At 37.9% G+C, this 23,462-nt stretch overlaps 1 protein-coding gene across 2 annotated transcripts in view; it reads left to right on the plus strand.

Annotated features, from left to right (window-relative positions):
* The window catches only part of Septin10 (septin 10), a 40,295-nt gene that overhangs the window by 5,549 nt on the left and 11,284 nt on the right, over positions 1-23,462 (plus strand). For both annotated transcript variants that reach the window (XM_075980220.1, XM_075980219.1), the window contains exons 2-7: positions 9,789-9,906; positions 10,230-10,425; positions 13,675-13,861; positions 16,588-16,749; positions 18,891-18,987; positions 20,386-20,554. In XM_075980220.1, the coding sequence (XP_075836335.1) occupies positions 9,789-9,906; positions 10,230-10,425; positions 13,675-13,861; positions 16,588-16,749; positions 18,891-18,987; positions 20,386-20,554 (929 nt within the window). The remainder of the gene's footprint in view (positions 1-9,788; positions 9,907-10,229; positions 10,426-13,674; positions 13,862-16,587; positions 16,750-18,890; positions 18,988-20,385; positions 20,555-23,462) is intronic.

Genomic DNA, 23,462 nt, shown 5'->3' on the forward strand with positions numbered 1-23,462 from the left:
TGGCTAGCAGGCATCTCTGCAGCCCTGCTTTCCCCAGTGCTTCCTGAGTAGCTCCCTGCAATTTTCATGCATTAGGCCTGTTGAAATTCTGGGTGGTTTCAGTGTCTGTTTAGATGATCCTCTTAGACTTTGCCTTTACAGTATTTGACCTCCTTTCCTTAGGTATTCTTTTAGATTTTATGTTATGTTAGCCTTTCTTCCTAATGGATAATGCCTTGATTTTCTCATTGCACAAAACTAAAAATCTCAGTTTCAGATACTTCACTCTGTATGCCTTCTACCTTGCTTGTTTACTCCCTAACTATCCCAGATCCCTCAAATCTTTGCTCTAATTTATTATTTCTACTTGCTTTCTGGTTCCCTTTTAGTCCCCTTTGAGTTCATTATTACCACCGTTTAGAATCATTCCCTTGCACATCTGCTCCTTCTGCTTCAAAATCCTTTCCTGGCACAATTCCACACTTAATACCAACCAGATTGTCTCTAGGATCCACTCTTGTGCCGGATGGAGGAAAAGCACATCAACACTCTCACTAAATGTTTTTGACCTTAAATTATTTTTTGGTCTCCTATGATAACTAATTTTCATTATCCCATGATAGGATTTATAATCACCACACATTTATGAGGGTGTTTGCAGAAAGATCTAAATGAACAAGAAACACATCCTGAGTGTGTAGGGCACCATCCCATGGGCTGGGGACCCATAGTGAGTATAAAGGAGAAAGCAAGCTAAGGGCCAGCATTCATCTCTTCCTGCTTCATGACTGCACATACTGCCTTAGCCACCCTGCCACCGTGATTTCCCCTCATGACTGACTACGCTGAAACTGTGAGCCTAAACAAACCCATCCTTAAGTTGCTTTTGCTAGGTATTTTATTACTGCAAGGAGAAAAGTAACAAATCCATCACCTTTCTATTATACGGGATTACCTGTGACAAGTAATTGGATAGAACTTTCGGTTGCTTATCTCTTTCAGATTTTTGCATTGTGCCTTCTGGTACCACGAAAGTTAGTCCTCAGGGAGGGGGCTTTCATGTCAGATCTAGCTCAGGTCTCCTAGACCTGTGTATGAAGTGCATGCTGTCTTCAGCAATAGGAACTTACCATTCACCTTTGGGGAGCAACCAAGGACAATGGACAAAAGCCTGTAATTTTTTGGGGGGTCTCTTGACAACTCTGACCTCTGACCAACCACTCAAATGAGTGCTTCATTTGCCTGGTGCTGGGTTTTTGTTAGATGACCTGTGACTCTTGAGTGAACTGTAACTCAGTGCTAACACATTACCCATTGATACTTAATAGATCTTTGTTATTGACTGTGAAAAGTATTGGTGGTTGTCCACAAGAAACTCTTACTGACTTACTAATCCCAAAGTGCAAAAGTAATAATGCTGGTCCTGGAGAGATGTCAGTGGTTAATATAGTTTCTCTTTCAGAGGACCTAGGTTTGTTTCTGAGCACATCCATGGCTCACAAGCACCTGTAACTCCAGTTCCAGTGTGTCCAGTGCCCTCTTCTAATCCCAGTGGGTACCAGACAGACACATGGTGTATAGATGTACATGCAGACAGCACACCACTACACATAAAAATAAAATAAAACATAGTGACATGTTTGGATATGCCAAGGAGAGGCAGCTATAAAGGGCTTCCTTTAAGTGAAAAAGTAGACTTTTCTTAAATACTTAGAACGGGAAGAACATAAAATCACATGCTAGGATTGTAAAGATAAATATGGGAAGGAAAAAATTTATTTATGAAATTGTGAGAAAAGAATGAAATGTGGTAATTTTATTACAAACTACAAAAGTTATAGTCACAATGCATGCTTAATTAAGATAGAAAAGGTGTTTATGGTTGTGCAACACTTGCCTGTAGTTTTATTCACCTGCCTAGGCTCTTGGGATATTTTTCTCCCCTACCTCCGCTAAAATTGCATCAAACTATGCCAATTCATATCCTATTTTCTTTCCTGCTTATCGTAACATCCACGCAGTGACCTTAGTTTGTGACTCATGAAGCACTTGTCAAGTTTCTGCAGCACTCTGCAGCGTCACCTCCTCTGCGGTCGTCCTTGTGCTTGCCTGGGGATTCCTGAGGCCTGAGTGACAGTTCTTCACAACTTTGCTGCCATACATCTATGTCTACAGTTTTGTTTGTCACTTCTTCTTCCCTCTGTGCTTTATTTGCTGGCTGGAGTGGGGAGGAGCTTTTTCTTCCACAGTTCTTTCTCTGACACTACAGCGCTCATCCTATTATATGCATATGTCTCAGATGTACTATTGTATATCCCAAGAATACTGACTGACTTAGCTTTGATCCACATTGCCTGGTGTCGGTTACACTTTATTTAAAATAGATGGCTTTTTAAAAATTAATATTTAGTTCATTCAGGGAATAAGTGAAGAGTGTGTTATTGGTAGACTTTCTTCTGTTTCCTTGGTATCACCTTCCCTCCTTGCCCCCAAAAGGTCCATTTTAAGATGTTTCTGTGAATAATTATTTCTTCTTCCTTACCCTTCTCTGGCTTCTCTTTTATTTTCTTTCCCTGGCCTTGGTAAAACCAGCAACTTCTCAATGCCTAGTTTTTCTATCATTTGGCCTGCATGGAACAGGGCCCAAATAAATCTGATTTAATTCTCACAACAACAAAATACAGTTTTAGTGTGTCTCTCCTTATTAATCCATCATGCTTCTACATGCGGTTTCTGTGACTTATTCTTCATTTTCACTACATCATACTTTCATGATGCTTTGCTAGAACTTATAGTCTGAATTGAAAGGGACCCAAGAAAAATCAATATTTTCATATCCCGTTGAGTTTCCAAAACAAGTTTTGCCTTTTCACGTGCTAAGATTAACAAAATGCATCTGAATTTTCTCCAGTTTCTTTATGCATTACCTACGGAATTGAAATGTTCTGGAAATTACTTTGTCGTACTGTGAGTTAGGGAGACCTGGCTTCCCTGATATTAGCCTATTATATCATCGAAGGATGACGGGGAAGGAGTGTTTTCAAACATCTGTAGTCTGTTTTATGGAGAAGAGACTCATTAGGAGCTGGAGAGAGTGGATTAGAGAGGCAGATTTTTAACAGAGTCGGGAAGAGATTCCCAAGGACTAGAGAGACTAACCAAAGGGTGGTGGAGCTTACCCAAAGCTTACCCATAAGCTCCGGACTTGGGCCCTGGAGAGGTTAGACAGTATTATAAATCATATCCTTGCCCTCCAACAGGGAGGCAGAACTTTGTATCTGGAGAAAGTAAGCCGGTGAGAAATAGAAGATTTATTTATCGGTCTCGAGCTGCTCAAGTATGCCAGAGATTAAAAGTACCAGATTTGGGATAATATTTGTGTGCTGGGCTGAACAAATCTGAAATTGTCTCTCATTTCGTGTCAAAGAAAATATTTGTCCCTTCGTTAGATTAGATAATATGGATAAATCAGTAGGATACTCAGTGCTCAGTGTCACTTCCTGATAAAATGTATTACCTGCTCACACCTGAGCATGTGTTTCTTCTGTGAGTACCACCCATCACATTCTCTGAACTGTACTAGAACAATGCCACTTAAGCCTTTTTAAAAAAATGCTAACAAGAAAGTGGTTTTCAGTTTTTAATCAGCAATGAATTGTGATTAGATTTTGTGACAAGTAGTTTAGTAGGTAGTTGAGTTAGTAAAAATTTCTTAGATATAGCAGAAGGTTCCTCTTTGTAAGACATAGAGCCAAAGGTATTTGTTATAGCGTAGTACATTTGTAGTAATAGCAAAGGGTGCTATCTCAATAAAGAGAAGCATACACTACAATACAGAATAGAACATTATGTCATACAATCAGATAATGTTACATGAAACAATCTCTTGAGGAGACTCAGAAAACAACAGCAACAAACAGTGTTGTGTTGAAGAATTGGCTGCTATTGTTAGATACACAAAGGAGTCCAGCACAGATACATACTTAGATTTGTACATCTCCTCTAGAGGGATTAATGAGAGACTGGTAACCTTACAGGAAGATACCTGCGATGCTAAGAAGTCAGGAGTGGAAGCATCAGAGCTGCTTTTGTAATACTCCTTTATTGTTGTTATTATTATTTTTGACAATTTTACATAACAGTACTGTGAAGGCGTAAGTCACAAACAATCCCACACCAGTTTGGAATTAGATTATTAGAGAGGTTATTTATTTTAAGGGGGAAAAAAACCTTACAGATCAGCGTCCCAGACAACAGCCCTCTGTGCAATCAGGAATGGAGCCTACTCGCCGGAAGCGGATTAGTACAGTGTGGCATATATAATAGATCTTCTGTACACACACACACACACACACACACACACACACACACACTTTAATAGGTTGACTAAAAAGCTTGTTTCCGTGTAACTATCCCTGCCTTCCCAGCTATGCTGGTACAGGAATATACATAATATTTCTGTTTTCCCCTGTCATTCTATAGGGGATGTACCTAATTCTGAGCACTGCTTTGGTTTATTAGAATATTTCCTAAAACAAGCTAGTTAATTTCTTTGTATTCCTATAATGTCTTCTAAATAAAAATAGTGTTCTTGCCTTTCCTTGCAAGTGAGAGCTTACAATTTATTATTTGTGTATGTGTATATTAATGCATTAAGGAAGAGGCCTGGTCAATTGTCCTCATCAACTTAGACCATGAAATCCAATATGGGCAAGTTCAACAGAACTGCCATATACGAATTGTCCATGCATGCTTCAGCAAAAAAAAAAAAATGCAGTAGTCTATATGTTGAATAAATATACTGTTATACAAGAAAGTCCCAATATTTTTCCTTTTAAAATTTCAAGTCATCGTACAAAGTAATGGTTTCATCATGATAATTTCATGCATATGTGTCAATATACTCCATTCTTATTCATTGCCCTGCCCTACTGCACTCCCATCACCCTGCCCCTTCCTGCTGATTCTTTCCCCTCTAATTCTGTCACACGTATTCCATTGCCCATCATTCCTGCACCTTACGTTAAGATTTCTTCCTCCAGCTGGGCGGTGGTGGCGCACGCCTTTAATCCCAGCACTCGGGAGGCAGAGGCAGGCGGATCTCTGTGAGTTCAAGACCAGCCTGGTCTACAAGAGCTAGTTCCAGGACAGGAACCAAAAGCTACGGAGAAACCCTGTCTCGAAAAATCAAAAAAAAAAAAAGATTTCTTTCTTCTGTCTCATGATGATCCTTTTCCTAAACACACACACACACACACACACACACACACACACACACACACCCCTCCTTAGATTCATACAAGAGAAAATAGGGTATTTTTCTGAGTTTAGCTTATTTACTGATTTCCTGTTCCATCCATTTTCCTGGAAATGTTTCCTATTTCTTTATGTCCGAATAAAATCCCACTTACATTGCATGGATTAATTGCATTAGTAACTTTGAGTTAATTAACGAGTCATCAGCGTTGCATCATTGTCACATTAAATAAAGAAATAAGAGCATTTTCCCTTGGACTCATTTAATCCACATTGAAGCCCTATTTGAATTCTCCACTTTATGTTCCCAGTGTCTCCATCCTTCTAACAGAGAATCAGCGTTTTATGTGCTGGGTTTATTGAGCTGCACAGAAAGCATCACATGGGGCAGGAGTGGAAAACTTTACAGAAATCTGTCTTACAAGGGATGACGTCACTGGCTTCAACTTACCCATTTAACAAACAGTATTATGACATCCATCAGTATCTGTATCTGAATGTTGTGTTGAGCATTTATGGTGGCTATTCACTTAGAAGATTGCTTTCATCTTCTATATTTGCTGATTTCATAAAATGATACACATGCATTGTTCTGGGTTGGGGTGTGGAAGGGCACATAATTTAAGATTACAGCTATGCTTAGTTTAGGTTGTAAAAGTTAATTACACGGGGAATCCAAGGGAAGTAAGGATGATTGCTGCGCTGTTCTCTTAAAAGCAGATTAAAGGAACAGGCTGAGTACTCGTTTGGAAAGCAGTTTTAAGGCTTAAATGACCTCAAGGTATATTATTAACTCAGCAAAAATTCCAGTCTTAGAATGTAGGAAATATTTTCATCATAATGCATTGTTACAATATATGTTTGTGTGTATTTAACACATTGTCCATCTATCAATGGATGCCTGGCCTGCTTCATTTTCCTGCCTATTACAGGAATAGATGAAGGAATAGGCATGGGCATGCATTATGTCGGTGGTTTGTTGACTAGAGTCCTTTGGGTATATAATACAAGAGTGGTGTAGTTGGGTCACATAGTTGTGTTTTTTTAGTATTTTGGAGGAAATTCCATGTTAATGTACATAATGTTGTGTCTCAGCAGCAATATGAGGGTTCCTCATTCCCCAAGTCATTACTGGAATTTTTAGTGTTTTGATGACAGCCTTTCTGACTGGGTTGAGACAGAATCTGAAAGCAGTTTAGTTTGAATTTCTGGAAGTATTTATTGCCCATTATCTATATTCTTTTTGAGAATCATCTGTTCAGTTCCTGAGCCTGTTTATTGATTTAAAAGCTTTTATATATTTTTTATTTTATTTTGTATTTTATTTTTTTATATTTCATTTTTGCAGTTCTTTATGTTAGAAGTAAGTTTGGAGATCACAAAGACTACTACTCCAATCGAAGTGTCTCTGTTTACTCTTGGTCAAGAGTGTGCCCTGCTTGCCTCAGCAGAATAAATCGAGGGGAACAGAAAGTGCACTTGACTTTTTATTCTAATGTGGATAGTGGTAACTGTTGGTGACCCCCCCCCCCCATTAGCGTCCAGCCTCAGTCTCATGATGGCTAGTCTTAAAGGAATGGACACACAGAAAATGACGGGGAAAGAAGTCAGCCACTTTAATCTCACAAAATAGCAGAGCCTTAGTATAAAAAGGGTTTGCTGTATTTGGGTGTGCGTGCTAAAACATTTGCTTTAAAGTCTTACAAGGTGGGAAGATTAAAAAAATTTAATTCCTTGTCATAAACATAGTTTTATAGCATTTGATAAGTTAAAAACTCATATTTAATGTTTTTTACATTTATATATATTCTAGATAGTAATAATTAATAATATACTTCTTAATACCTATTAATCTAACAACATGGCCAAGACAACTTATAGAAAGAAGGGTGTATTTGGCTTATGGTTCCAGAGAAAAAAGGGTCCATCACTGCCAGGAGGCAGGCATATGGCTGAACAGGAAGCTGAGAGCTCAGATCCTCAAATACAAGCACAAAGAGAACTAAACAGGAATTAGGTGGTACTCAAAGCCCACCTCCAGTGACATACACTTCCCCAAAGCTCCACCTGCCAGAAATCAAGTACTCAAGTATACACCTGAGCCTATGTCCTGTCTGTTTTCTCTGGTAGCTGTTTCCTTTGCTTTGCGCAAGTTTTTAATTTTCCCATCTGTCAATTCTTTTTTTTTCCGATTAATTATGCAAGCAGACGTCACTCACACAGCACATAGCACAGAGACATTCATACACAAACACATTACATCACAACACACACAGTACAGACTTACCTTACCTGGGACTCGAACCGGCGACCTCGGGCTCTGCGGGCGGCGCTCCAATCCTCTCAGCCAGCTCTCAGACCATTCCATCTGTCAATTCTTGCGTTATTTTCTATGCTGGTTGGACCCTTCTCAGAAAGTCATTGCCTATGCCTATTGCTTGAAGTAATCGCCTCATTTCCTTTCACAGTGTCAAAGTTTCAGGCTTTTCTTTAAGGTCTTTGGCCATTTTGAGTAGGGTTTTGTGCAAGTCTACACGGAACTATATCCATTTTTTCCTAGTATCATTTGTAGAAGAGGCTGTCTGTCTTTTATTAAAAGGAAAATGTGTTTCTGATACTTATATAAAATTAGGTGACTGTTTGCCGTTAATCCAAGCACTGGGGAGACAGAGTGGACCTCTGAGTTTGAGGCCAGTTTGGTCTTCAGAGCGAGTTCCTGGACAAGACCCCAAAGCTAGAGAGAAACCCTGTCTTGAACACAAAACAAACAAAAAATTAGGTGACTGTAACTGTGTTCTCTCACGTCTAGGTTCTCTGTACTGTTCTGTTGGTCTGCCTGTCTGTGTTTGTTCAGTATTGTGTGGTTTCTTTTACTATTTTTATATAGTATAATTTGAGACAAGCTCTGTGATACTTGTAACTTAGAATCACTTTGACTGTTTGGGGTCTTTTATGCTTCAAATGAATTTTATGATTTTTGTTCTAATTTTGTGAAGAATATCATTGGATTTTTGATGGAACTGCAGTGAATCTGTAGATTGCTTTAGGGAATGTAACTATTTTTTGGTATTGATTTTGCCAATTCATAAGTGAGTAGAGTGAAGGTTGCTAGGCTCTGAAATGAAAAGGAATTAGATATTATTCATTGATACTGGTGTTTCTGTTTAAGACTTGTGTGTGTGTGTGTGTGTGTGTGTGTGTGAGAGAGAGAGAGAGAGAGAGAGAGAGAGAGAGAGAGAGAGAGAAAGAGGAGAAAGAGAGCGCGCTCTAGAGAGATCTGTCCCTCAGTTCTGTCCTTCTACCATGTGGGTTCTGGTATCAGGCTCTGGTCTTTAGGCTTGCTGCTTCCCTCCACCTTTTTCTTATGTTAGGACTCAGTTTTATGGAGGAGTTTCTCAGTTTGAGACCATCGACATGCTTGTAAGAACATTTTCTCTGCTGTGTTGAATATTATTTTGTTTTTGAGTCCAAGACTGAGGAGGTGTGAAAGTCACAATGGTGCTTTTGTTTAACTTTCGTAGGCTTTTCTTTTCTTGCCTGATTCCAGAGGTTTTATTCTTTGTGTGTGTGTGTGTGGGGGGGGTGGTTGTTAGTTTTTTCTTATGGTCCATAGTTTTTGCCTAAGGTTATTTGCATCCATTGGTGAGCCTTTGCCAGGTTCCCCACACCTCTCTTGTTCCCATGTTGCTGCTCTCCTATATTTGGACTAGCTGTTCCGTGCTCTCATGGAGAATTTCTGATTCTCATGCTATACTTCCTTGACAAGCTATACAGCCAGGGCTGCTCCAGTCTTCTCTGAGTTCCCTTAATATTTTAGGACCTTATCTCAGGTAAAACTAAATCCTTGCTTTGACCTGAATTTCAGGATGAGTCAGCATGAAGACAAGTTGGAGTTTATTTAAAATAGAAAAAAAGTTGCTCAGGAAAGACTAAAGCACCCCAGGGGCATTTTCAGAAGTTTGAGAGCAAACACAAACAAAGGAAACAAAGTGAATACCTTAAACAAATGATAAGAAAGCAGACAAAAAAAGCATTCAACAAATAGGATCAGAGTAAACTATCAACTAAAGTTCAGGAAACCTGGATTCCCCTGAATTAACTCATCAGTATATATCACTAGATGGCTCAGTATAGGAGGCCATTGCTGGTACCTGGTCTGGATGGGGGTGGGGTTAATCTAATACTGTCTTTTATTCCCACAACTGATGACATAAATTCTTTATTTTTGTCAGTGAATATGCATAGTTTACTTGGATGTTTTCTTGGAATTGGAGGTCATTTTTTTTGGAGGTCATATGTTTTAATGTCAAAATTTGTGCTAGACTTGTGTCACATAAAAGATGAGAAATGAGTGTTTTGGGAGGCTCAGCACTGGTGTCCGTTTTCTCCATTTTACTCAACCACTTTTCAGTGAGAAGTAGAAGTCGTGAAATCTTCAGTTGCTTTGTTAGATTATATTTTCTTTCAAGTGTGCCTATATTGTACATTAATTAAATAAAATACTAAATATAAAAAATAATAAAATCAAAGTTACTTGTTTGGTTTTTCTTCAGAAAAAAGACCATCCCCGTTCCTTGACTATGTGTGGCCATGTTGGCTTTGAAAGTTTACCTGATCAGCTGGTTGATAGATCCATTCAGCAAGGCTTCTGTTTCAACATTCTCTGTGTGGGTGAGTGCCAGTTACTCCTCCAGTTTTTCAGAATTCATACTCTTATGCTCGCTTCCTTCTTTGTATAAGCAGGATGATTCTTGTGTCTAAGATTAATGGCTCTGTGGATTTTATGAGTCGTTTAAATTCTACTTGTTTTGTTTTGCTTAGCTTCAACCTTTTTTTTTTTTTTTTTTTTTTAATTTTTAGTGCTCTCTTCAGAGGTCAGAGTAGGGTAGCATGTGTAGTCATTGTTCCCCTAGCGATTTAGACCAGCTTCAGCTGTGCTGCCCTGCTAAAGTTTAGATGTGTGATTGTTCCCAGTGACTCTCTGTTTCTTTCAGGGGAGACTGGAATTGGAAAGTCCACACTGATTAACACACTGTTCAATACTAATTTTGAAGAGCTTGAATCCTCACACTTTTGTCCGTGCGTTAGACTTAGAGCTCAGACGTACGAACTCCAGGAAAGTAATGTTCGCTTGAAACTGACCGTTGTGAATACAGTGGGGTTTGGCGACCAGATCAATAAAGAAGAGAGGTATGTGGGTTTTCTGTTTGTCTGATTCCTTTCTTGTATAAGACAAGCTTTATTTCAGGGTGAAACCTGCATTTAGTCCTTTCTCATCTCCTTTAATGTAGATAGTTTCTAAAAAGTAACTGATTTTGAGCCACCAATTTTATCTTGTTTTCTGCCTTTAGATGCTTTAAGTTTTGAGTTACAGCAAGCTTCCCATTCGTGACCTAGGACTTGAATTTAGTGTGTGAGGAAAATCCCAAACAGTATACAATATTAAATGTTTATTTTTACTTAAGTTTTCTCATTTTTCCTCAAATACTTGCAAGGTCAACACAAATTACCAAGCATAAAGCCAACTGGATTACCACATGGCTGTTTTCCTCCAAATATTTCCTCTTTCCTGAATTAAATAATTGAGGAATGCAAGAAGAACAGGCTGCCTGCGTCAAATAAGCTGAACATTCTGCTAACAAACAAAAATAAGCCAAATGCTCTGAAACAACATGAAAGATATCTAAATAAACGGCGTCCTAACACCCAGCTCAGAACAAACAGTGGACGGTTGACCAAATCGAGCGAAGTCTGAGCCCTAGAAAGAACACATGTTCGAGGAGGCAGTCCCAGGTAGTTGGCACAAGGGGCTGTGACACCTGATCTGTGTGACTCCTCCAGCAAATATGGTTTGTGCTTTGGCCATATCGAGTACCTAAAACCACTGTTGCAAAAACAGTTCTCACCTCTGAGTGAATGGTAGATAGTTTCTTTTGGAGCCAAAGGCGAATGACTTTGGTCCCGAAACGCAGATTCAGTTTGTCCAAGATAACATATTTCCATGTGGCCAATCATTTGAAGTTTTTCAAAAGGAACAGATAAAAGTCACAAATCAAAATACTTTTCAAATGCTCTGGTGGGAATATCAGTTAAGTTGGTTTCAGTAAATGAGTGAAGTCAGTTGAGGGCCTCTGCTGCTCCGATGTCATTCTTGGCCTTCATCCCTTGACCTGACTTGACTGTCTTGAGGATGGTAGGGCAGACAGACATACAGGCAAGTAGTAAATAGCTCTTTAGGGAGTCTAAAAATAATTGGATTCTGGAACTTTAACATTTCAGCTAATCAGTCAGTCATACAGCCTGTAGAATGTGGCTTTTTCTGGGGATGTCAGTTTATATCTGCTTAACTCTCTAGTTTTCCTTTTTTTCTTCAGTTTTGGCCTTGATTTCTTAACACTTGTTGAGCCATTGGTATTTTTTAAGGATGTGAGTTAAGTCACTGTCTTCTCATTGAAATGGTGTTTTTTATTTACTGAAATTAGAAACAAGATAAATTACTATAGAAGAAATTCTGTTTATTTGTCCAACAGTATCTATGGTTTCATTTTTTGAAAAATCTTAAGACAGTCATCTGCATGAATATTTCTGGTTATTTAGACTGTGTAATAAGTCATTACTGACCTATTTTAAGTAATTAACAAATGCTTCTTTGAAATTTTTATGTAAAATATGTACTTAAAGATTTTTACTGTTCAGGTTTTTTGAAAGGGAATATTACTGAGTCATATTTAGACCAGTATTCTAAGGAACCTTTCTTGGTGTTGTTAGTAATCATTCTGATGATGAACTTAGTTCTTATAATGTTGAAGGTATTATGCTAATTCTTATAGAAAACAGAATTATGAAGATACTGGCTTTCTTCCCAACTGTTTGCTGTCTATAGTGGGGGAATACACTATTCTGTGTTTTAGGTTCTGGTCTCTAAGGACTAGAATTACCAGACAATTATAAAATAATTCAGTCTATCTACATTCTATAAGGTTACTTTCACAGCTCTTCTGTACAATTACAAGGATGTCCATGGAGTGTCCAGAGCCCAGGCAGTAAGGAGTATTAAGAAAGAAACTGTTTTTGAACTATTAAAATATCTTCATGATAGATAGGTGTTTCTATGGTAGCTTTTATTTTGTAAATCTTCATAATGCTTGACTTGCTATTGTTTTATTTATGGTCTTGGATTATTCAGTGCAGTTAGTTAACAGCAGAAAGGTAGAAGGGTTGGGGAGATAGCCTACCCAGTGAAGTCCTAAAGTATGATGACCTGAGTCTATTTCTAGAACCCATATTAATTTTTAAAAAGTGGGCACAGTGACACATGTTTGTAATTTCAGGGCTGGGAAGTTGGAGACTGAGGATCTTTGGGGCCTGCAGGTCAGCCAGTATTGCACAATCTGCAAGCCCCACACCAATGAGATGCCCTTTTGAATAAACAAGGCATTTGACTCCTGAGGTTGTCCTCTGGTTCCATACATAGGGACCTGCACACATGAACACATACAAAAATGTTGCATAAACAGTGCTTTATCATATCAACATGAAGTAGAAAGTTGACAAAGTCATCATGAGCTGAGATTAAGTATACTGTTTTTTAAGTACACTGATTTGATTTGTATTTCAAAGGATGAATAATAGACTGAAACAGCTAGAGGGAATGCGAAAGTTATCTGGGCTAGAAATGGAGCCCAAGATATAATTGACCTGCTTCTAATTCACTGAAAATAAAACCATGCCAGCATTACCAGTTAGGTATTTTCAGCTGATACTGGCCTTTCCTCTTTTGTGGGCTAAGCTTTTCATGACTTATAGATGTACTGAAAACAGGAAGTCAATCACCTTGACTTGCATATTTTAATTGATATCCTTTACTTTTCTCAACCAATTAAACAACATGCCATGCATTATTTTAATTATATGTTAAGCTCTTAACTGCTTGGGGCAGTTGTAAAAGTCTTAAAAGAACTGAACCTAGTATGTGAACAGATGTAGAAATGAATCTTTATGAACTTAATACAATTTCTAACTAGATCAGTGGTTCTCAATCTGTGGGTCCTGACCACTTTGCACTCATATCAGATATCATGCATATCAAATATCTACATTATGATTCATAACAGTAGTAAAATTACACTTATAAAGTAGCAATGAAATACACTTATAGTTGAGGGTCATCACACAACACTAGGGAACTGTATTAAAGGGTTTCAGCATCAGGAAGGTTGAGAACCACTGAGCTAGATTATCTTAATGTTTTGACAGAATTACCTTCATGTGTGTATATTGTACATATCGTGTGTTAGTACTGTAGTTAACTCTTTGGTTGGTTTAGATATTAACTGATTTTACTGGAAGATAGAGACCTCAGACTTTGTAATTGTACAGGTTCCTTACTAAGATAGCATGGGTATGTGCATTAAATATTTAAATGCTTATTTTTTTCAGCTACCAACCAATAATTGATTACATAGATGATCAATTTGAGGCCTATCTCCAGGAAGAACTGAAGATCAAGCGCACTCTTTTTAACTACCATGACTCGCGTATCCACGTGTGCCTCTACTTCATTGCTCCAACAGGCCATTCTCTAAGGACACTTGACCTCATAACCATGAAGAGCCTGGACAGCAAGGTGGATTAGGGAAGCAACCAACTTCTCGAATTTTAGTATACTTGAAATATTAAAGTATTTTTATTATAATAAGTACATGCTTTGCAGCTTTTATTCTGTATGTCTTTAAAACATTTTTTTTTTTCTGGGGAAATCCAATCTGGAAAATAAGATACAAAGACTAAACAAGTTCTCTTTTTAGTGATTGCATTTGTTACAATTGTTCTCTAAATTTTCATATAGAATTTCTTTGACAAAAAAAAAAGAAAAAAAAGAATTTCTTTGACATAATTTTATTTCAGACATAGTGAAAGGAATAACTTCTTTGACAAAGATTATAAAGCATAATATTTCATCTTGGTGAAATATGTTTTTGTTTGGAACAAAATAAGAAAATTTGTTCCTGAATTTTTGAAGCAAGTAACTATTTATAAATTTAGGAGGTTATAAAAACAGTTCCATAATTAACCTGCGGAAGACTTTTATGTTTATTTAAAAGTTGAAAAAGACTAGTTTCTTCCCTAATCCAAAGGAAATCTGTTCATATACAAATCTGTGCTTTTAAAGGAATAAAATCAAAAGTGAAATTCTGTGTTATACAAAAGATCACTATGATACAGTATTATAAAGGTCATAGAATTTGCTATTAGTGGGGAGGTGATTTTAAATATTGGTTGTATCCCTTATTCGCTGTTTCATCTGTGGCAAGTACCTTTAGTGCTCTGAGCCTCGGTTTCCTCACTCCCTAATGTAGAAAGCAGGTGAAGCCCTGCCTTGAAGCATAGATGTGAAAATTAATTAATCTGTAAAAATAAAGAGCTTAGCTAGAAGACATTCCCAGTAAAAGATAGCTATTATTATTACCTTGTGAGAACTAAATGAGATAATGGATATAGCCCCTGTTAAATTATGCATTCAGTATATATAATATATAGGCATGTAAACGTGTTATTTTACCTTTCTTCTAAGCTGCCAGAATATAATTGTATGGCACAGAGAGAGAATTGTTTTATTATAGTCTGTAAGCATATACTACCTAATCTTCAGGTTTGATGATTTTAAATAAATTCTTTTTTTTTTTTTTTTGGTCTTTCTGAGATAGGGTTTCTCTGTGAAGCCCTGGAACTTACTCTGTAGACCAGGCTGGCCTTGAACTCACAGAGATCTGCCCACCTCTGCCTCCCGAGTGCTGGGATTAAAGGGATGTACCACTACCACCTGGCACATTCTTTTTTTTTTTTTAATTTCAAAGTGTAAGCTTTCTTATAAAATTAAGTACCCTCTTTTTTTCTGTATTTTATATAAGAAGGTTGTAGCCATGGCCTGCTGAACTACTTAATATAACATTCTATTGTGAGATAGGCAGTAGAAGCTAGGATGTGGTGGTATACCTGCAGTCCCAGCTGCTTGGGAAGGCTGATGCAGGAGAATTGCTTTAGACAGGAGTTTGAAGCCAGCCTGACAATAGAGTGAGATCTTGTCTCAAAACTAAATCAAAACCAACCTAATATTAGTATTTTATTTAAAAAGGTAAAAATAATAATGTCACATTTCACTGATATGTACTTTCCTAGAATGTGTGAGGCTCTGCCCTTAACACTCAATACATTTATAAAATTAAATAAATAAATAGCTTGGCCACTTACCAGCTTGTTGCAGCACTGAGTGACCTAGCCAGGCTTTCGTGTTTTCACTGATGTGAGGATAGTGAGCTCACATTAAGACTCCTATGGAGATATATGAGATATCTTGCAAAATAGTTACCTTTGTACATAGGAAACAACTGTGTTACTCATTCTATTAACTTTTTATTAGTAGCTAAAAAGTCTTATTTAGAATGTTCTTGTACTGGCCAAGCAGCCACCTCAGCTCTGCCAGGAGCAGTTTGTGTTAGTAAGCTCTGTTAGTGAATTTTCAGAAGCGACTGTGAGCGCTTTTTAAGCAGTCCAGCCCCTGACCTCCCGAGAGTCACGCATCCTACACACCACCTGTCATTTTGCAAGGAAGTGGTTTCTGGTGACAGTAGAAGTTCGTCAGCAGTGGCCATTCATGGGAAGACTGGCACCCTCTTCTGTTTCATTCAAGTGTTGGGGACAAATTCTGAAGCTGGTAGGCATCTGATGACTAGGCCTTGACAGAGGTAAATAAAGGATGAAAGAAGAGGCAAAAAGAGAAGCATCACCTGTTCTCTTAGTGTTCTTGGGGGATCAATTACCTAATTACCGTAATGCTCAGATTATAAAGAAATAAAAGTGAATTAAGCAGGTGTTTTTTGCTTATAGTTTATTATGTTCTACTTACCTTGTGTGGAGTTGAAAAAGACTTCGAGTGGGAGAGAAGATAATGAGATTCCAAACCTAAATACAAATGCAAATTTAATTTTACAAGAGCCCTTTTAAAAATGTTTGTAACCTAGCATTGATAGGAATGGGTGTATAAGAATATTACATATGTGCATATATGAGAGTGGCAACTAGTAACTGTTGTGGTTAGGGAAATCTACACACAGGCAGGTCGTAAAATGTGTCAGTTTCCTGTGCTCCTTATGGCAACTCCTTGAGCTGTTGTAGCAGGAAGGCAGAATAAGTGAATAAATGTGCTGTTTCAGTTTGCCAACTCCTTTATCCTTTGCCAACTCCTGGTCAGAGAAAGTTAGTGTCAGAGACTGGTTTTATACAGAAAAGCTATGACTGCGGGATTAAAAACAAATCTTCCATGATGAGATTGTGGATCTTTTTTCTTAATAGGTGAACATTATACCATTAATTGCCAAGGCAGATACAATTTCTAAAAGTGAATTACAGAAGTTTAAGATGAAGCTCATGAGTGAACTGGTCATCAATGGTGTTCAGATATATCAGTTCCCAACAGATGACGAGACTACTGCCAAGATCAATGGTGCAATGAATGTGAGCCCCCCATTGAGTATACATTTGTTCTGTTTGTAAAAGGAAAGCTGAGTTCTGAGTAACATTGTTCCCACAATAGCCCTACCCACCCGAGGCTTCGCTTTCTGAGGCTTTAATTTTTATTGTGAAAATGGAAAATTGCAAAAATTGCTAGTTTTCAGTTGTGTGCCAACCTGTATAGCATGATAAAAATCTTACCATAGGCATTGTACCAACTAATGTCATCAAAACAATGGTGATTCTAATCAATAGTATTTTTAAAGAGACACAGTCATGTATTGTGCTTTAAGTGTTTATTGTCCCACTTGGCCATAAGTTAATAATCTCTATGGTACCTAATTTATAAATGTCCATAGGCATCAGAGTAGAAGAAAGCATACTATCTGTGGGCTGTGCACAGGGCGTACTTTCAGACATCTGCTGGGTTCTTGGAATGTGCCACCCGTAAACAAAGGGAGACCCATGGGATCTATTTTACCTTGTGTTCCCCAAAAAGACTTCAGTCAAAAAGCCCAGTAGAATAAATGTTTGCTGTTGTTGAAAAACAGATACTGAGTGCTTTATGCATGTTTTCCTTTTTCTTACTTCCACCTGAATAAAGTAATTCGTTGTAAGACTTGGGTTTACCTTTGTTGAACCATATTTAATTACCTCGGAACGGTTCCTTTCTGTCCTGTTTTAAAAACACGAAAGGACCATGCAGCTTCCCTTGGCTGCTTTAAAATCTGAGTTTTTAAGAACTCCTGAAGCTGATGTTCTCCCTTCTAGTGTCTCCTGTACAAATGAAATGCTTGTTAAATTTAATGTACCCAAGATGACTCATTATTTTTCTTGCTGTTTCTCATTTCTTAAATGCTTTGTTGTATTTTGAAGGATTGTAAGTTTGAGGCTGATGCTTTTTGTGACAGTAACATCTGGAGACTTAACTTGTCTGTAAAATGTGGTTAGTAGTCTTCATCCAGACTGACTGAGGATTAGCGGATGCGCTCCTAACTAAATGCCTAACAATAGCGTCCTTAACTGCCGTTCTTTTTCTCCCCTTTCCTTTTCTATTTATCATACGCCACTGTATTGGATACTTTTCTGTGACACAAGTTCTGACAAAGCCACTTAAATTTCTTTTAGCTTGTAGTTTGAGATTGCAATCTGTCACGTTATAGGGGTCCTGGCAGTGGGGATGGACGGCAGCTGTTCACCTGCTGTCAGGAAACAAACACTGCCGCTTAGTCTGGTCTCCGTGTGTTACGTATGATCCCCAGCCCATGGTGGTGCTGCCCATGTTCCGGATGGGTCTTCATGCTCAGCTAAACCTTTCTGAGACACACACAGGTGGTTCTAAATATAGTTACATTGACAGTGAAGATTAACCGTTACAGTCGTGATAACTAGAAACCCTAAACTAAATCTCTAAAATCCTGATAATGTAAATGAGGTGATCGTGATTCCCGGGTGTAAACTGCCTTTATATTTAATTTTATTCATAAGCTCATTAGTAATTTATCAGACAGTTAAAACTTCATTCAGTTGTTAAATATTAAGCTTTATTTCTTTGTGCATGAATCTTCCCCCCTATTTCAGGCCTCAGCATTAGACAGACTCCTACACTCCTAGTCCCCGGCTGAGCTGCACATGTTACTGGAAGGCCCTATGCTAGACCTTCCTATTCTTAGATCTATAACCCCCATGTTCCCAGCCCAGCTTGGATTGCATCTCTCTTCTCAGTAATCTCTTGTTCCTCTTGCTTCCTTAAAGCCACTTGTCCACTAGCATCATTTTATATTCATAGTACATGTGATATACTAAGTGTAGATACGATATTATTTTGCATATTATATAATGTACATAGTTTCTAAAATATCTTTTTTTGGGGGAAAATGTTGATGGCAGTGTCACATGTATCAAAATTTTCCTTCTGCTTCTCCTTTTCTTCTTTTTAAAATTCCAAATAACATTGTGCTTTGCATGTGGAAATGCGCATTAAATAATTTTCTTTGTAGTGTCCAAAATTAACTTGTAGGATAATTAGTACATATCCCAAGTAGAATCGCTGTTTAATTGTTCTCTACTATTTCCATCACTGATATTTTAGTCACTGATATTGTGGCATAAGATAATGAGATTGATGTTTGGTTCCTTCCCAGGGACATTTGCCATTTGCTGTTGTAGGAAGTATGGATGAGATACAAGTTGGAAATAAGATGGTCAAAGCTCGCCAGTATCCTTGGGGTATTGTTCAAGGTAAATGGATAAACGGTGACAGAAAATGTATGTGTTGCTCTGGTATGCTCTGTGCAACTCCATCCCTAGTGCTTGATTAGAACTGAAATCTAAAGCAGTGCCTAAACATGATATTACTGTGTAGATAGGGCAGAGTATACCATCTTGAAAATATTTATATGTTTTCTCATCACGGTATTGCTAAACTATTTTCAAAAGGAACTAGTAAGCCAGCTTTAAAGGGTAATCCACTTAATCTGGCATTGTAGTAAGCAAGTAAGATCATCGACTTTTTACTTGTTTTTTGTTTTATTTTGTTTTGAAGTTTTGAGATTCTGCTTTGCTTTGTAGCCCAGGCTGGCCTGGAACTCAGTTCTTCCTGCTTAACTTCCCTGAGTTTGAGCAGCCTGTACCACTCCATATATCCTTAATCATATGGCAGTTAATAATATGCCTTAATATAATGGCAGAAATATATTGCTTGTACGGTCACTAGCTTCAGAGAATTTTTTTATATTTTAATTGAATTTGGGGGAGTGTTGATTTTGATTTTATGAAATGGTCTTGCTGTGTAGCCTAGCAAGTTTGGAAATTATGATACTCTTGTCTCTACCTCTGGAGTACTGGGATTATAGGAATGTACCACAATTTCCAGGTGGTAATAATTTTAAATCAATGTAAAACACCGAGAAAAATTTTAAACTAATTAAAACATAAAATAAACCGGGTATGGTAAACTTCTAGTCCGACTTAGCTCCTTGGGAGGTGAAAACCAGAAGATTTCAAGTTTGATGTCAATCTGTGAACACAATGAAGCCTGTCTCAAATAAATAAATAAATAAATTTAAAAAGTTTTATTTTAAAATTTAAAGTCTTGGTCACTGTAATATATCTATTTAAAGTACTTTGGCAATTGTAAACATAGAATGACCATACCAGTGTATTTACTAGTTTTGAATAATATTTAATACAAATTCATAAGTGTAATATTTTAGAAAAAGAATTTGATCACTGTAGCTCTTAACAGAATTTACTGCTTTGGAGTGAGATAAAGTTTCTTGCTTTTTTTTAAAGCGCTGTATAAGATGTCCTGAGCGTAGAGTTGGTGAACTAGCAAAATGTTAGTGAAGCAGCTGGAGCGTACAGCAATGAGAACTATTTCTTTGCTAATTCCTTTGTATCCACTTGCTACTCTATTTGAAGTAGACCTCTCAGTGTGTTAGTATTACCTGTAATTCAGTGTATATAATGTAAGAGTTTCTTCCTTAGTTTCTTGTATGTAATGATAGTGGCCATTAATCAGAATTGCCATTTCTCTGTTATTTCATTTGTGTTTCATCTCCTTGCTCATTTGACAAGCACTAATTATGTTCCAGGAATGAAAACCTAGCGTTTTCTGTCTTGTTTTTCTCTGACTAGTGGAAAATGAGAACCACTGTGACTTTGTAAAGCTGCGGGAGATGCTCATTTGTACAAACATGGAGGATCTGCGGGAGCAGACCCATGCGCGGCACTACGAGCTGTACAGACGCTGCAAGCTGGAGGAAATGGGCTTTGCAGACGTGGGCCCGGAGAACAAGCCCCTCAGGTGAGGAGGCTTTGGGAGGAAGGCGGGACAGAGGCAGTGAGAAAGGGCTGCCCTCTGTTAAGTACCCAGAGTGACGGGAGTGGAGTTTTGGAAATCTAACTATGAAATTGATTGATTTGACTTCTCCAATCAGCAGATTATCCTTGCTTCTGAAGATCATGTCTAACTAAATGAGCAAAGAAAAAAACAGCCCTTTTATACAATGACTTGGGAAGCTGTGTCACGAAGCTTACAAGTTCAAGGTCTGCCTGGACTGTAGAACCAGTTCAGGGCCAACTTGGGCAATAAAGTAACATCTTGTCTCAAACTGAAAAGTGCAGAAAGGTGGGGGTGGGTGGGGCCTTTTGTTCAATGTCAAGAGTTCTAGTCTGTGTGAGGCCCTGAACAAGAAAGGGAAAAGTAGATATGTAATTAGGATGTGTGACCTCAGTATCCAGGTAACAGAATTAGGATGTGTGACCTCAGTATCCGGGTAACAGAATCTCCTCACTTGTTTGCTTTTGTTGTTTTTTTTCATTTCTTTCTTTTTTGTGCCTAGAAACAGATGAAAATATAATTATTATTGTATAAGTCATATTAAATTACTCAAATCTTCATTACGTGTTCTTTTTATGAAGTAACATTTGGAGTAACTGAAGCTTAGCCAAAAATGCAGTATCTTTTCCTTGAAGGGAGTTTGGGTTCGAATTGTTTTTTTTTTATAGTTACAAGAATTTTAGACTGAGAGATCTTGTTCAGTGACTAGACCATTTAATGTTTCTTGGTAAATTTTCTTTTGGATTTTGATTTCTTTGGTAAGTTTACTATGGGGCTCTATGATAACACTGAATTTTAAAAATGAACATACATATATAGAATCCTAATTCCTCCTGTACTTAATCAAATCTGATTGAATAAAACACTGTAGAACAGTTCTGCATGGGTAAAGAAACAGTTAGCCCTTAGGATAAGCACTGTTTTGATTTCTCTGAGAGTGAGGATTCCTTTTCCACTCCACTGTTGGCATTTATTAATTCCCTTAGCTGTTGACACCTGTCACAGGGTAGACACAATAGGAAGGAGTAAGAGAATATCTTATATCGTTGTTTAGATTTCAGTTGGTCTTGTGGAAGACTTAATCATAGATGAAGTTAAAATTTAAATTTCATTAGTGTTTTAGTTACTCTAACATAAAAATTAAGAATTGTATGTGTTAACCCCTCCCACTGAATTAATGCTGTATGGCAGTAGTTCTGATAAGCTGATGATTTTCTGATCATATTATATCTTTACTAAAGATTAACCATTTCAAGTTGGTTTCCCTAGTGTTTCCCCAAGGAGGTTTCGCTTCTCATTTCTTCCAAGTTTCAGGGACAATTCAGAGGTCTGTGTGTACTGAGGAGGCAAAGGTCCCAAGTGAAAGCAAACAGGACAGCTATGAAGTATCTCCAAGAAGAGAGATCCGGGTTGCCTGGTGGATTCCTCATCAGTCACCTGTAGATGACTAAGAAATGCAGGGTCAGAATTTCCAGGGATGGAGCCTAGGAATCTACATTTTAAAATGTTCCTTCAGCCAGTAATTGTTGTTTGTCTGCCATCCGTCTGCTCAGCATGCTAGCTCCTGGGTATGTATGCACATGGGTCAGACAGTACCCTTGCCCTTGTAGTACGTGGGGGCAGGAAGTGTGAAGAAGGCATTAAATGGCCTTGTGTGAACAAGAGATAAGGGGGTGGGGCAGCTACAAGTGGACGTGGATAGACCAAGCTAAGAGACCAGACACAGAAAAATAGAGGCTTGGACAAGAATGGTAATATATTTATTAGGATAGATATTTTAAGGAGTTATTGAAAGATTTGTTTGAATATGGGATGCCAAGAAAAGGTGAATTAAAAATTACTTCAGCCACCTAAGAAACAGGGCAAATGGTGGTCACTGAGATAAGGAAGAGGGGAAAGGGAAAAAGTTTAGTGGTGGGCCATGGTCAGGAAATTGGAAACGATAAATCTAAGCAGCTCATTAAGCATTCAGGATGAGTCTGGAGTTAACAAGATTGGAGACAAGGGATGCCAACATCAAATTCCCAGTTGTACAGTAGATTTTAATTGTGACACATGCACTAAAGGAAAGGTAGACAGACTATGAGATGAGGGGATGTGTTAGGTTAAACTGGAAAATTAGGAGAGATACCCTTGGGGCAGTAGTGTATTTTGAGCTATAATAAATGGGAAAAACCAGAGCAAAGCCCAGAAGGAGGAGGAGGCAACCCTGGAGATTGCTAGCAGAGGATAAAAGAAGGAGAAGCAGACCCCAGTGTGAGGAGTTTCTGTCCTTCCCAGGCTGCTCCATTTAGGAGGGAGGAATTTCTCTAAACCAATTCTGTTTCTTAGGCCAGGCTGAGGCAAACTACAGCTTGTAGTACTTTCCATTTTGTGAGACTTGGTAAGGTTTGTGTAAGAAGTTCATTGTAGCCTAATACCTGGAAAACCTTCATTGTTTGTAGTTTCGTGAAGTTAACTTTCTATTTTCTGAGGACTCTTTCCTATTTACTTCATCTTAATTTGGTTGGTAAAATCTGTGTTATATCAACCTAACAATTAAAAGAAATGTTACATGGACCTGCTAGGGTGCCCTTTATTTCTTTATTGCCAGATCTTCAGTTTGTTTTTCCATCTTCCTCTTACTTTGAATGGTTATACTGAGTCATAGTTGATATCCCAATCTACTATTCTTGTCATGAGGTTTAAGCATAGAGTATACACTTATAGTTTTAATAAACTGGTATGTATTTGTTTATATACATAAGTACTTCTTTTTCTTTTTAAAACAATCTTGTTTTACATACCAATCCCAGTTCCCTTTCCCTGCTATCCTCCCACTCCTCCCTCTTTTCCCCACCCTAGCCCCATCCACTCCTCAGAGAGGGTAAGT

Source organism: Microtus pennsylvanicus, chromosome 7 (assembly GCF_037038515.1).
Source record: "Microtus pennsylvanicus isolate mMicPen1 chromosome 7, mMicPen1.hap1, whole genome shotgun sequence".
NCBI lineage: Eukaryota > Metazoa > Chordata > Mammalia > Rodentia > Cricetidae > Microtus > Microtus pennsylvanicus.